Raw genomic sequence first — 15,133 nt, forward strand, 5'->3', positions numbered from 1 at the left:
TTGACAGGTTATGAAATAGTGAAAAAGGTTAAATATTTGGGAGTATATATTACAGCCTCTAATGTGAAATTATATAAGAATAATTATGAGACATTATGGCTAAAAGTACAAAAGGTTTTAAATAATTGGAAAAAACTACAATTATCTTTGCTGGGGAAAATTGCAGCTGTTAAAATGAATGTTTTACCAAAGTTTCTCTTTTTGTTTCAAATGATACCTATATTGAAAAAAGATGCTAATCAGGATGAATGGCAGAAGGGTATTAATAAATTTATCTGGGCAGGGGAAAAATCAAGAGTTAAACTTAAGATTCTACAAGACGCATGGGAAAGAGGAGGACTTAAGGTGCCTAACGTGAAATTATATTATGATGCGGTAGTTTTAACATTGGTTAGTGATTGGCTTAATTTAACAAATAAAAGAACACTTTATCTTGAGGGATGGGACTTATTATATGGGTGGCATGCATATTTAATTTATGACAAAAAAGTTGACAAGGCTTTTAAATCTCATATTTTAAGAAGTGCTTTATTGCGTGTCTGGAAAAAGTATTATTATAAGTTAAATTATAAAATACCAATTTGGGGGATTCCTGGACACGCGATAGAGGGTGTATCTATGGGTGTGAGTTTGGATATGATTTCTTATAAGGAATTACTTAGATTGGTAGGGAATGATTGGCAATTAAAATCGTTAGTTGAGTTAAAACAAGAAAATATTGTACAGTCCTGGTTCCAGTATACTCAATTGCAAGCTAGGTGGAAGTTAGATCAGAAGGTTGGCATTACACTACTGGATGAAAATTTGGTAAAACAGATCAAAGATCAAAATTGAGTGCATATAAAGAGAATGTACAATGCTTTAATAGAATTGGATTCGGAAATGGAATTAGTTAAAGATTGTATGGTAAAGTGGGCTCAAAATATTCAAGAACCGATCCCAATGGATATATGGGAGGTAATTTGGGTTAGAAATGTTAAATTTACCCAGGCCCAAAATTTAAGAGAAAATTTTAATAAAATGTTTTATAGATGGCATTTGGATCCTAAAATGTTGTCTTGTATGTATCCTAATTTACAGCCCAAATGTTGGAGATGTGGCAGTTTGGATGCCACTTATTTTCATATCTGGTGGACTTGTAGAAATATAAAAGCTTTTTGGATTAAAATTTGGTGGAACATTCAAAAGATTTTTAAGAGAAATAAATTTTACCCCACTATTTTTATTGGGTGTTATTATAGATTGTGATATTAAAGAAACTAACTTGATGTTGAAATTGATAACAGCTGCAAGGTTATTGATAGGGCAATATTGGAAGAAGGATAGTTTGCCTACTATAGAAGAAGGGACGTTTAAAGTGTCAAATTTAGCAGAAATGGCTAAGATTTCTGCTTATTTTGGTCTGGAGAAGATGGATAGATTATATTCAGAATAAATATGGGACCAAAAAGTTCCATTTAGCTTATGGGTAAATTTTAGATTGTTATTATTATTAATAGTTTATTATAGTGGAATTTTTATTAGTTTTAATTATATGGTATTATTATTATTTTTAGTATTAGTATTGTTTAATAACTTGGATATTAATTTGTTTATGTTTTTATTATTATTATGTTCACTTTTATTTTGTTTGTATTTATGTTAAAGCGCATTATGAACTTGGTTATTTATATAGTTGGTTAATGTTAGTTAGATTATGATTATTATATTTGTAACCCTGTGTTCAGCTTTGGGAAGTGGGGGAGGGAGAAGGGGGGGGTTGGGTGGGTTGGTTTTGGGGATTATATTGTAATTTCTACAAAACTTTTTAATAAAAAAAGAAAAGAAAATGATCCCAGCGGGAGACTGGAAACTCCTTATGAACTTTGCATAAAAATTTAAAAAATCAACTTTTGATTTGTTTTTATGTTTAGGAAGATGGATTATAAAAAGAAAATCACGGTGCAACTTTAGAGAAACGTTAAAATATAATTGTACTTATAACTGTTATGCAGGATACCAGATGCCCCTTATTTATACCTTTATATTTTTCCCTTTATTCCTACTTTTTTCTACCTTTTTTCTTATTGCAATGTTAGCTATCTCATATAGAGCAAATTATTCCAGAGGGCGCTTCCTTGAATACCAAAAGCTGTCTCGTCAGCGATCGTTTCTCTGCGAACAGCAACGCTTCATGTTGTTCGTACGCAACTCCTTTACGCCCAGGTGAAGCAGTTACATTTCCTATGACTTTCCAAGAAATTCAAGCATCTTTCGCCTACCCCCACCATCAACGATTTCTAAGAATTCCGACCGGGAAGCAGCCCCTCCCGGCCCCTTCTTTCTCGGCTGCTTTTCTCCCCGCCCACTCCAGGGTTCTTGCCGCAGCTGCAGGGAGCCAAACCCCGCCCCCCTCGTCCCCGCGTGCAACCGGCTGACTGGCGAATGAGACTCAACGTCCTCCCGGCAAGCCCATTGTCTGCATTGAGGCGCCAGCGGGAAGCGCGAGAGGAGCGAAGCCAGCAGCGTCGGCGATCTTTCTCCGAGACGTGCCCGCGCGCTTACTTACACCCAAAGCAAACCAGAAGCACCGCAGGAAGGAAGCTGCGCTCTGGCGTGATGCGGAGCGCCAGCAGCCGATCTTCTAAGGGAAGGCACCTAGGAGTAGCCCTGACTCGGGACCTCTGCAGCTGCTGAAAGGAGAAAGAATCTAGGCCGCCTCCGGAGACTCCCAAGTTTGTCCTGACAGGAGGAGCCTTACTACCTCTTCCTTCATATGGAGACTTTGAGCGCCGTGCGAGCTAAAGTAGGAGTCCGAAGCCCCGTTGGGTGCGAGGCAGCAGGGACCGGCGAACCACAGCCCATTTGTTCTTCGGGTCCAGCTATCCGAGGCTCGGCGGCATCGGATTCCCCAGCTTATAGACTTGAGGACCTGGAGACCTTGGCTACTGTGGGTGAGTGAAGCTGGGCTTCAGCCAATGAAAAACAAAGAAACCGAGAGTGGAACGTAGTCTAGCCCTCCGCCCCTTTGCGCGCGCCGCTCTGTGACCATCCACTCGGTTCACGAGGCTTGGCTGACTTGAAAGGGACCCCTTCCTTCCCTGCGGGACCGGAGGGTCGAGGCTTCTTAGTTCAGAAGGCTGCACTCTGTTGAGCAGGTGCGGTGCAACAGAGTTGTGGGGCGTCCCTTGGCTTGGAAGTCATGGACTGAGAATCAAAGCAACAGGAGAGCTGTTGTCACCGCTTTTCTTCCCCTGGGCACAGCCCCAAAGGATGTTGCCAGCTGTGCCATACCTGTGAAAATGCAGTCTCATTGTTCGTTTGGTTTTTCATCTTTCCCATATCTTGTGCACCCCAGCAGCAATTGCTTTTTGACATCTAGGTTTTTTCTTATTAGCTTCCTGTATTTTGATTCGGGAGGTTCTGCAACTGTTTTATCGGTCAAAGCAGAGTGAGTTTTACCGATGTCAGTTGAAAAGCTAGCAGTTCTCGCTGTAGTTTCAGAACTTCTAACACAATATGAACAAGTCTGATTATCTATGTGAATAAGTGTTTCTGCTTCTGTTCCTGCCTCTCCATGTTGGCATAAATTTAAATTACTTTGTAAAGAGTGTGGTTCTGTTGAACTGATACTCCAAATAATTGCTGAGTTTTCAGCCTTTAAAGTTTTAATTGTTGTGCACCACCCAGAATCCCCTATGGGGGAGATGGGTGGTTATATAAATTGGATTAACAAAAAACAATTTACACAACATTTTATTTTGAGTCCTAGCAATATCAGTGGGGGTTCAGCCGAACACAAGTAGTTACATTAATCATAGCTTTATGCTGTAGTGAATTTAGATGTTTTCCCAAGCATTTTATGTGAAGTAGTTGTGGTAAGCTATAATATATTCAGAGAGATTCAGGCTTGTTAAGAAAATATAATATAGGTAGTCCACTACTTAATCATTTGTTTAGTGACCATTTGAAAATGGAAGAAAATGATTACAACCAGTCTTGCACTTAAAACCATCACAGCATTGACATGGTCACATGATCAAAATTGGCAACCAGCTTGAATTTAGAAAAGTTGCAGCATCCCACGGTCATGTGAGCACCATTACCCAACTGGTTTCTGACAATGAGGGAAGTGGGATTCACTTAAGGACTGCATCATTCATTTAGTTGCAGTGATTTGCTTAATAGCTGTGGCAAAAAAGTCAAAAACAGGTGTGTCAGTTAATAACTGCCTTTCTTAGCAACAGAAATTCTGGTCACAATAAGTTGAGAACTACCTGTAAATGTTTTTACAGAATGTTCATAAATTCCATCCTAGCTCCTGTTGATATTAAACACTGCTTGCAACTGTGGGTGTGTTCTTCTGTTCAGCTGCTCAAGTTTCAGTGTATCTGCAGTACTTAATGTAATAAACTGGAATATGTCCTACATTCCTTTCAAAATGCAGGTAATGCATGAAATTTGAAATAGATCCAGTGATAGTGATAGGTCTTTTATTTATACATAGCCTTCTTTTCCAACTTTCCTCCCTTGACAGATGTTTACTTGCAATCTGCATAGATAGTAGCGTTAGCAAGTTTTCAGTGTAATGAAAAGAAACTGAAAGCAGTGCCCCACAACAGTAAGGAAATCTAAGGTGAAATATGCACTGAAAATGCTCTTATGAAAATCTCTTTTTCTTTAGTTAAATGAACCACCCAGATTCAAGTGTTTTATCAGTTTGGAATTCACTGTTTGAAATTCCACTGTAGACTTCCAGCTATGAATAGAAATGCTTGTTTGCATTTATATATATAGTTACAGGATGTAGTTCGGTGATACATCCAACTTATTTAGTGTAGATTGATATCTTTGCACATTTGTTACACAAAGGACTATAGCAGCCATGTATTAACAATTTGTATACCCTAAGAATGAACATGTATACAGGTTTCTAATAATATCAGCGTACAAGGAACTGATCTACCTCTCCTCTGTCTGATAATAACGACAACAGCCTACATAACAATCATCTCAGAAGTATTTTTCATCCATAGTCTAGTATCTTGTAGCCCCAATTCAGTTGTAAGAAATTCCTCTCTCTTTATGTAGTCAGCTGGGTTTTTTTTTACGATAATGCCCTGGACTTGCCTTAAATTGGAGCTGGATATTCTAATTTCATCAGCAACTGCAACTACCTGCTGATGCTGCCTACAAGTGGGTGTAGTGATAGCTATCCATACCTTGGTTATCATAGCTCAGTTGTGCAAATAGAATTCTGACTAATCCTAATCCTAAAGAAGCTAGTGAATGAGAGGGATGTCCTGTTTCTTGTTAAAGGATTAAATGTGTGGCACATGTTAATAATGTTTAATCAGTTCACAAACAGCTTCTTAGCTGTATGTGTACATAAACAGAAAAATGAATAGGAACATTTAATCTTCAAATTATAGAATGTTTTATTCTTTATTTTTCTGTATGTTTTCAATAGGGAGAAAATGTATAGGCTTCATTTGACATCTTGTTCATAAATAATTTGCTTATACTGTAGTGGGGTCACATCCTGTTAAAAAAAAGACTCACACTTTTGTTATAGAAATGAAGCTCTATTCCAGAATGGGAACCTCAAAATTATTTGACTTTATTGAGTCCATACAACCATTAATTACCACTTTTCCAGATAATAGACTAAACACTTTAATATGTTTAGAAATATTAGATATGTGTTTTTTTAATTTTATCTTTTCTTCCAAAATATCAACCAGCTAACGTTGTTGTTTCTTGCTCTTTATTTTTGCCCCATTGGAATCCTGTGCAGTAAACTAAGCTGGCCAAAAGAGATTATTAGTTCAAAGTTGCCCAGTCTGAGATGTGAATGAACAAGTTGTCTTGGAAAACCTCCAATATTTATTTATTTATTTTTATTTTAATTCCATTTATATCCCGCCCTTCTCCGAAGACTCAGGGCGGCTTACAAGCTTAGCAGTAGCCTTCATTCTATGTATATGCCTGCTTATTAGGGCTTTCACACACACCCCAAGCGGCATTATTGTTGAGAGCTTCTCTGTTTCACCCAAAAAAATATAAATGATTGGTCCATTAGTGGGAGAAAGTGGCAAGAAGGTGACAAGCAACAGGAAGAAAGCAGAACTAGTTAACTTGTTTCTTGCATCTGTCTTTGCACAAAGGGAAAAACAGTCCAACCTATCAAAAACAGTACTGTAAAAAATAGATTAGAAACACAAGATAAGGAAGAAAATGGTAAGTGAACACCTGTCTACCCTAGATGAATTCAAATCACCAGGACCAGATGGATTACACCGCAAAGTTCTGAAGGAACTGGCAGATGTGATTTCAGAACCACTATATCTTTAAAAGATCCTGGAGCACTGGGAAACTACCAGAGGACTGGAAAAGTGCTGATGTAGTTCCCATCTTCAAAAAAAGGGGAAAAAATGGATACAGGAAACTACAGACCTATTAGTGTGACCTCAATACCTGGGAAGTTTCTGGAAAAGATAAGCAACGAATCAGCGAACACCTAGAGGCAAACCAAGTCATTACTAAAAGCCAACATGGTTTGGTCAAAAACAGATCATGCCAGACAAATCTTATTGCATTCTTTGGCCAAGTGACAAAATTAGTGGGCCAGAGGAATGCTGTGGATATAATTTACTTGGACTTCAGTAAGGCATTTGATAAAGTAGACCAACCTACTACTTGATAAGATAGAAAAATGTGGGTTAGACAGCATCACCACCAGATGGATTTGTAGCTGGCTGACTGGTTGTACTGAGCATGTGGTCCTCAATGGAATTGCATCCACACAGAGGGAAGTGTGTAGTAGGGTGTCCTAGGGCTCTGTTCTGGGCCCCGTGCTTTTCATCAATGATTTGGATGAGGGGATAGATGGGGAACTCATCAAATTTGCCGAAGTTACCAAGGTGGCAAAAATAGCCAACACTCCAGAAGATATGCTTAAGATACAGAAGTATCTTGACAGTCTTGAACATTGGGCGCTATCTAACAAAATGAAATTCAGTGGTGAAAAAATTAAGGTTCTACATTTAGGCAAGAAAAACCAAATGCATAGGTATAGGTGGTACCTTGCTCAATAGTAGTAACTGTGAGAGGGATCTTGCAGTCCTAGTGGACAATCACTTAAATAAGAGCCAGCAGTGTGCTGCAGCTGCCAAAAAAGCCAACACAGTGCTAGGCTGCATTAATAGAGGGATAGAATCAAGATCATGTGAAATGTTAATACCACTTTACAGTGCCTTGGTAAGGCCACACTTGGAATACTGCATCCAGTTTTGGTCATCACGATGTTAAAAAGATGTTGAGACTCTAGAAAGAGTACAGAGAAGAGCAACAAAGATGATTAAGGGACTGGAGGCTAAAACATATAAGGAATGGTTGCTGGAATTGGGTATGTCTAGTTTAATGAAGACAAGGACTAGGGGTGACATGATAGCAGTGTTCCAATATCTCAGGAGTTGCCACAAGGAAAAGGGAGTCAAGCTGTTCTCCAAAGCACCTGAAGGCAAGACAAGAAACAATGGATGGAAACTAACCAAAGAGAGAAACAACCTAGAACTAAGGAGAAATTTCTTGACAGTTAGAACAATTAATCAGTGGAACAACCTGCCTCCAGAAGCTGTGAATGGAAGTTTTAAAGAAGAGACTGGACAGCCATTTGTCTGAAATGGTATAGGGTTTCCTGCCAGAGAAGGGGGTTGGACTAGATGACCTCCAAGGTCCCTTCCATCTTCATCTTCATCATCATTATCATCATCATCATCATCATCATCTTCAAATACACTCAAAATAATCTGAAATATAATTCTAGATATAAAGAGGTTTGTAAATGTTTGTTATAATACACTAGTTATGGTTTGATCTGAATTGAATTATAAATAGTCCTCAATGACCCTAATTGGGACTTGCAATTCCATCATATGGCCATTAAGTGAACATTGAGTTAATCCCACATGAGTCCCACATGATTGTTCGGTGATGATCTATCCAGATTCTTGCAGAAAGGCAAAGGCTGCCTCCACTTCAACTCACTATCCACATATTTCTCCCCATTTACCTTTTTGGTTGCCCACATATATGCAGTCCAGGCATGCCCCCAGAATTATGAGAAACTATTCTACCCACTCAAGGCATTCTTTTATGCAGTCTTCTTTTGTGCCACTGCAGTGGGGCCTTCTCTTGCACATTGGCCACTTTCTTATGTGCACTAAGCACATGGTGGTTCTGCTCTGCCTAGGGTCCTTTTTTTTTAAGAAAAAAAGACCAAGCCGGTGTGTGAAAGAAGGTCCTGGCTAAGCCAACACAAAAGAAAGATCTTTCTACTGTCAGCTGGGAAAATCTGATTTTTGAGCATATGAGTAGGAAAACGAAATACTAAGGACCTTTTTAAATTTGGCTATACTTTTTTTTAGGGACGCGGTGGCTCAGTGGGTTAGGACGCTGAGCTTGTTGATCAGAAGGTCGGCAGTTTGGCGGGTCGAATCCCGAGTGCCGCGTAACAGAGTGAGTGCCTGTTACTCGTCCCAGCTTCTGCCAACCTAGCAGTTTGAAAGCACATAAAAATCAAGTAGAAAAAATGCAAGTAGAAAAATAGGGACCACTATGGTGGGAAGGTAACAGTGTTCCGTGCACCTTTGGTGTCTAGTCATGCCAGCCACAAGCACTGGCTCTTCGGCTTTGAAACAGAGATGAGCACCGGCCCCTAGAGTCAGAAACGACTAGGATGCATGTGCGGGCGAACCTTTACCTTTACCTTTACCTATACTATTTTTAAACAGGAAATTAATCTATTTGTAATGTTTTGCTATATTTAGATATTTAACATATAAAGTTACATGCTTTGTTTTTTTAATTTGGGATTGGTTTCTTCTGCCTTCACCTCATCTAAGTAGTAGTAGTCACTATTCAGCAGGCTTTTACATTTCTCATTTATATTTTTAACTGATTTCTTTTTTATTGGTTTTCTGAAACTTATTTGAAAAATGTATATACAGGTAATCCCCAAGTTACGAATGTTCCCTTAGCAAACGTTTGAAGTTAGGCAAAAAGTGCCCCCTCGTGTTTACAAACAAGTTCCGAAATTACAAATGTTGCAGCACCATGGCAGTCATTCACCCTTACAAACAACTGCACAGGCACTGTAACATTCACCCTGGCTATTCCATCCTCCTCCGGCCGGGTCTCCATAGGCACTAGGCATGTGGATAGTGGTCACCATGTGAGCCTTTGCTTTCTTGACCTGTTTTGCTGCTTCAGGCTTTTGTTGCATTTGTAGAAAGTGGAGACCTAAAGTACCACAAGATCACATGAAATCAGAGGCCTGGATGAGATCTGTGTCAAAAAGCTTTCCAAATGGAGGGAAGGCATGAAACATTGAAGCCTTCCCTCCATTTCAAAGCCTTTTGCCATATTTGCAAAAAGCCTCGGCCACCAAGAATGGAGCCCCAGGTTGACGCAGGCCTTCAGGAAAGGCCTCTACCAAGGAAACAGAGGCCTGGGGCTTCATTGCACAAACTGCCCCAGAAGGTCTCTGCCAGTGCAAACGGAACCGCAGGACATTGCACACGCTGCCCCCGGCCTGCTTTTCATCTTTCCTGAAGAACTGTGCCAGCCAAAACGGAGCCACAGGGCATTATGCGTGCCGCCTCTGGCCTCATTTTTACTGGCAGAGGCCTTTCCTGAAGCAGGCAGCCCAGTAAATCAGAGAAGCCAAGCAGGTCATGCTTGTCCTGCTCTCCCTCTGCTCTCACTGTTTGCTGGAAGCAGCCAAAGAAACAGAAAGGCTGGAGAGGACAGATCTTCACACGGTAAGTGACCCAGCAGAGCAGGATGTGGGGGGGAGGAGCAATTGTGGAGACCCCAAGGGAGGGAGAATGAGGTAACTTAGTGGGTCAGGGGAGGGCTTGAGTCACTAGGCCCCCCATGGCCTTCCCCACCCTGAGATACCTCATGTGCGCTTAACGAACCCTACATTCGATTAGCGAATGCGTGGGCAAAAGCAGGGAGTGATCACATTCAAAGTATGAGATTCACTCCTACGAATCCTTGAGTTACGAATGTAACGAGCAGGCTCCATTACTTTTGTAACTTGATGACTACCTGTACATATTAGGCTTTTCAACCAACATTTCATAATTTATAGGACTTTTTATTGACTGTATGTAAATACTGAAACTTTCATAACTTTAACATTGTTTCCAAAAGCTTTGAGGATCATGAAAGAACTAACCTAAGAAGTAATTTTTTTTTAAAAAAAGTCTTCTGTCCGTAATTTTGGTAAATTAGTGTTCAAATCCTGATGATACTCTGCAAAAATAAAATAATATGAAATAGAATCACAAGCAATTTTTTAAGACAAAGTGTTAGATCTGGGAGCTACATGCAGCCAATAATATTTGTTTTTACCCCCAGGGGACATGGGTCAGCGATTTAGCTGCTTTGGGCTTAAGGTTCATTCATATTTTTAACCTAAAAATAGAGCCTAGTTGAATTAGTTTTGGACCATAGCCATTGCTATGCCACTCAAAACTTTTAAAGTATTCTGTGCATGCTAGTGTATACAGTAGCTAATACATTGAATAATAAATGTTATAATATAGAATGTTGAAATATTTTTGTCATAATGTCCTAGAATAATAGAAAAATAGAAGTAATGTCTTATTGTCATAATAATTTTAAATTATAGATTCAAATTATTTCTTTGGATGCCACATTTGGGACCATATTTGCATCTGTTACCATATAGTACTAAATGCGGAAGTTGTTTATGCACTTGAGTCCTGTTTACCAGTGTCAACAGAGTTATTTATTTTTATGTATCAACTGTTACATATGGCAATCTGTATCTAGAAACTGAGAACAAATAGTAACTTCTTTGTAATGCTAAAACCTGGAATAGGTTTGGTGGGATAATGAACAAGTAGAATGTATTTTTTAAAAAATAGTTTAACACAGCTATTTTAAAATGCATGACTCTTCTATAAACTTTACATTATTTCCATTAAATAATTTGTTTTAATACTTTTTCAATACAGCTCAATATAAAATATTCATGGTTCTACTTTTAGAAATGGTGTGTAGTATAGATGAAACTCGAAAAATTAGAATATCGTGCAAAAGTTCATTTATTTCAGTAATGCAACTTAAAAGGGGAAACTAATATATGAGATAGACTCATTACATGCAAAGCAAGATAGTTCAAACCGTGATTTGTCATAATTGTGATGATTATGGCGTACAGCTCATGAAAACCCCAAATCCACAATCTCAGAAAATTAGAACATTACATGCGATCAATAAAACAAGGAAGTGTACATAGAACAATATTGGACCTCTGAAAAGTATAAGCATGCATATGTACTCAGTACTTGGTTTGGGCCCCTTTTGCAGCAATTACTGCCTCAATGCGGTGTGGCAATGGAAGCTATCACCCTGTGGCACTGCTGAGGTGTTATGGAAGACCAGGATGCTTCAATAGCGGCCTTCAGCTCTTCTGCATTGTTCGGTCTCATGTCTCTCATCTTTCTCTTGGCAATGCTGCATAGATTCTCTATGGGGTTCAGGTCAGGCGAGTTTGCTGGCCAATCAAGCACAGTAATCCCATGGTCATTGAACCAGGTTTTGGTGCTTTTGGCAGTGTGGGCAGGTGGCAAGTCCTGCTGGAAAATGAGGTCAGCATCCCCATAAAGATCGTCTGCGGAAGGAAGCATGAAGTACTCCAAAATCTCCTGGTAGACGGCTGCATTGACCCTGGACTTAACGAAGCACAGTGGACCAACACCAGCAGATGACATGGCTCCCCAAATCAACACAGACTGTGGAAACTTCACACTGGACTTCAAGCATCTTGCAGTGTGTGCCTCTCCATTCTTCCTCCAGATTCTGGGTCCTTGGTTTCCAAATGAGATGCAAAAGTTGCTCTCATCAGAAAAGAGGACTTTGGACCACTAAGCAACAGACCAGGTCTGTTTTTCTTTAGCCCAGGTAAGATGCTTCTGACATTGTTTGTTGTTCAGGAGTGGCTTGACAAGAGGAATACAACATTTGAAGCCCATGTCCAGGATCCGTCTGTGTGTGGTGGCTCTTGATGCACTGACTTCAGCCTCAGTCCACTCCTTGTGAAAGTCCCCAACACTTTCGAATGGCCTTTTCCTGACAATCCTCTCCAGGCTGCGGTCATCCCTGCTGCTTGTGCACCTTTTTCTTCCACACTTTTCCCTTCCACATAACTTTCTATTAATGTGCTTTGATACAGCACTTTGGGAACATCCAGCTTCTTTTGCAATTACCTTTTGAGGCTCTCCCTCCTTATGGAGGCTGTCGATGGTTTTCTGCACAACTGTCAGGTCAGCAGTCTTCCCCATGATTGTGATTCCTACTGAACCAGACTGAGAGACCATTTAAAGGCTCAAGAACCCTTTGCAGGTGTTATGGCTTAATTAGCTGATTAGAGTGGGACACTTTGAGCCTAGAATATTGCACCTTTTCACAATATTCTAATTTTCTGAGATTGTGGATTTGGGGTTTTCATGAGCTGTAAGCCATAATCATCACAATTATGACAAATCACCGCTTGAAATATTTTGCTTTGCATGTGATGAGTCTATCTCATATATTAGTTTCCCCTTTTAAGTTGCATTAAGTTGCATTAAATGAACTTTTGCATGATATTCTAATTTTTCGAGTTTCACCTGTATGTAGATCACTTAAGAAATGTTGAAAAAAGTTGGAAAAAAATTCTTTCCAGCCTTTTCTTTTAGTCAGTTAAAAAGAAGAAAAAACACCATTATAATATGAATTTTAAGTATAAGAAGTTTTAATTATATGAACTTAAAATTAATATGAGAATGTCTACATAGCCTCGAACTATATATGGATCTTCAGCAGTTCAAAAGTGCAGATTATAAAATTAATTGATTATGTGCCATCAAATTGGTGGTCATTCTTAGTGACCACTCAGATTTCCTCCATGGTGAGCTGTCCCAATAAATGCAAACAGTCTAATACAAATAGAATTTTTTCTTATTTCATAATGGTAACTTTGCTCATTTGGACATTCTTTTTTTCACTAATTAGCTTGGTTCCTCTAAGGTTTGGAAGAGAGGCAATAGATATAATGATTCCCCATTATTTATTTCTGTACAGCATTTAAATACGGAGATTTTAAATGCTAGTTTAATGGTTTTGATCTTAAAATTGGGAACAAATTTTATGAAAATATTGTCCAATATTGATCTCAAATTCATACAGCTAAAAGAAAACAGAAATTATCTCAGAACTATGTAGTTTAGCATTGCCTATACAAAGTTGATCTCCAGCATAGACCAAATTTGAATGATCCCATGAGGAGAAATGGTTAAATATTAGAGTTGTGCAAGATGTTCAGTGCAAAAACTGGAACAGCTGGTTTCCAGCAGGTGTGTCTGAACCAAAGCACTTAGGTTTCATGTGGAATGAAATGCAGTGGTTTTGTTCAGAATATTTATTATTAAATTTATATGCTACCTGTATCCCTGATAAGGCAACTCTGGATGGCCTACAGATCATAAAACATGATATAAAATAAGATATAAACTGAAATATTGTTGTTTGTGGGAAGAAGTAGGAAGGGGAATAAGAGCACATTAGTACTTGTGGGAGACAGTGGAAAAAAATCAAGTGGGCAGGTAGTGTAATCTGGTGTTGCTAAGAATAGAGGCAATAAAGCACAGCAGCTTTGCTCTATACTCTATAAAATTAAAGATTCTTCTGTATCTTGATTTCTGGATGTGGTTGCAGCTAAAACTCAGAATAACGAAATGGTTCTGGATTTTGTTTCTACTTAGCTGTGCTGGTTGTAAAATGGTTTGAGATTTTATGGCATATGTTGTGTTCTGGGATCGTTGAGGCATTGACGAGGCAAAAGTGGAAAGTAACAGAACTAACTTCCTGCTCAAAACACAGACTTGCAAAGTGGTAGACTGTGAATTGGCAACCATAAAGGATATCATGAAATTGGCTCCTATCCCATATGAAGAAGCATCACATGCAATACTGATAGGCAGTTTCTCATTAAAATGGGTTAACGTGGAGTTTGACGACAGCAGTGATTTGACTGCTTTGAAACTTTTCTTGTGGATGCTTGTCTACTGCTATGGTGCCCTTTTGTCCAAAAACCTGTGTAAAGTCTCAGCCAATGCAGCCTTATGTGGAAGGAATGCATGGTAGAAATTTAGTAGCCCTAAAAATGCCTGTAGCTCCCCTTTTGACTTAGGTCTGGAAGCCGGGTGAATAGCTTTGAGCTTAGATTCAGTGGGGTGGATGCCTGTGGCATCAATGCAAAATCCAAGGAACTCTGTAGAGTTTACACCTATTTGGCATTTGTCCCTCTTTAGCTTCAGCCCCGCTTCGCGGAAATGCTGAAGGATGACTCTGAGCCATTCAGTCAATATTTCTGTTGACTCCCCATTGAAATAAGGGCACACCCCTGGGATATTTTTGAGCGTGCGCTCCATCACGCTCTGAAAAAGGCCTGGGGCCACACTGACCCCAAACTGCAGACGACAAACCCTGAATGCCCCCTTATGGGTCACAATTGTTTGAGCTTCTGCTGTGGCGTCATCCACGGGCAGTTGCTGGTACGCCTGTGCCAAGTCTAACTTGGCAAATATGTGACCTTCCTGTAGTGATGCCAAGATATGGCTGACTACAGGTACCTGATATGCATGCTGCTGAAGTGCTTTATTTATAGTGCACTTATAGTCTGCGCAGATGCGCACCTCACTGTTGGGTTTAAGTGGTGTGACTATGGGAGTTTCCCACAAACTGCTATCTACTGGTTGCAACACACCTTGCTGCACCAACTTTTGTAGCTGTGCATCAATGTTAGATTTAAGGGCAAATGGCACTCTGCGAGGCTTGATCCTGATTGGGGTTATGGTTGGATTAAGGTGGAGGGCAATTTGAGCTCCCTTGTACATTCCTAAACCAGGGCTGAAAACATGAGCATATTCCTGGCAGACAGTTGACAGTTCTGCTGCTTTTGTTCGGTTAATTCCAGTCACATGAATGCCCAGGGCATCAAACCAATCTAACCCGATGAGGCTTGTCTGCTGGCCCTCGACTACCAAGACATCGAGGGAACCCTCAAACTCTTTGA

General features: G+C 39.6%; 1 protein-coding gene across 1 annotated transcript in view; it reads left to right on the forward strand.

Annotated features, from left to right (window-relative positions):
- Positions 1-2,475: 2,475 nt before the first annotated feature.
- PRKX (protein kinase cAMP-dependent X-linked catalytic subunit) overlaps positions 2,476-15,133 on the forward strand; it is a 104,570-nt gene continuing 91,912 nt past the window's right edge. The window contains exon 1 of the mRNA XM_083361522.1: positions 2,476-2,933. Within this exon, the coding sequence (XP_083217648.1) occupies positions 2,756-2,933 (178 nt within the window). The 5' untranslated portion in view covers positions 2,476-2,755. The remainder of the gene's footprint in view (positions 2,934-15,133) is intronic.

Source organism: Vipera ursinii (assembly GCF_947247035.1).
Source record: "Vipera ursinii genome assembly, chromosome: 4".
Taxonomy (NCBI): Eukaryota; Metazoa; Chordata; class Lepidosauria; order Squamata; family Viperidae; genus Vipera; species Vipera ursinii.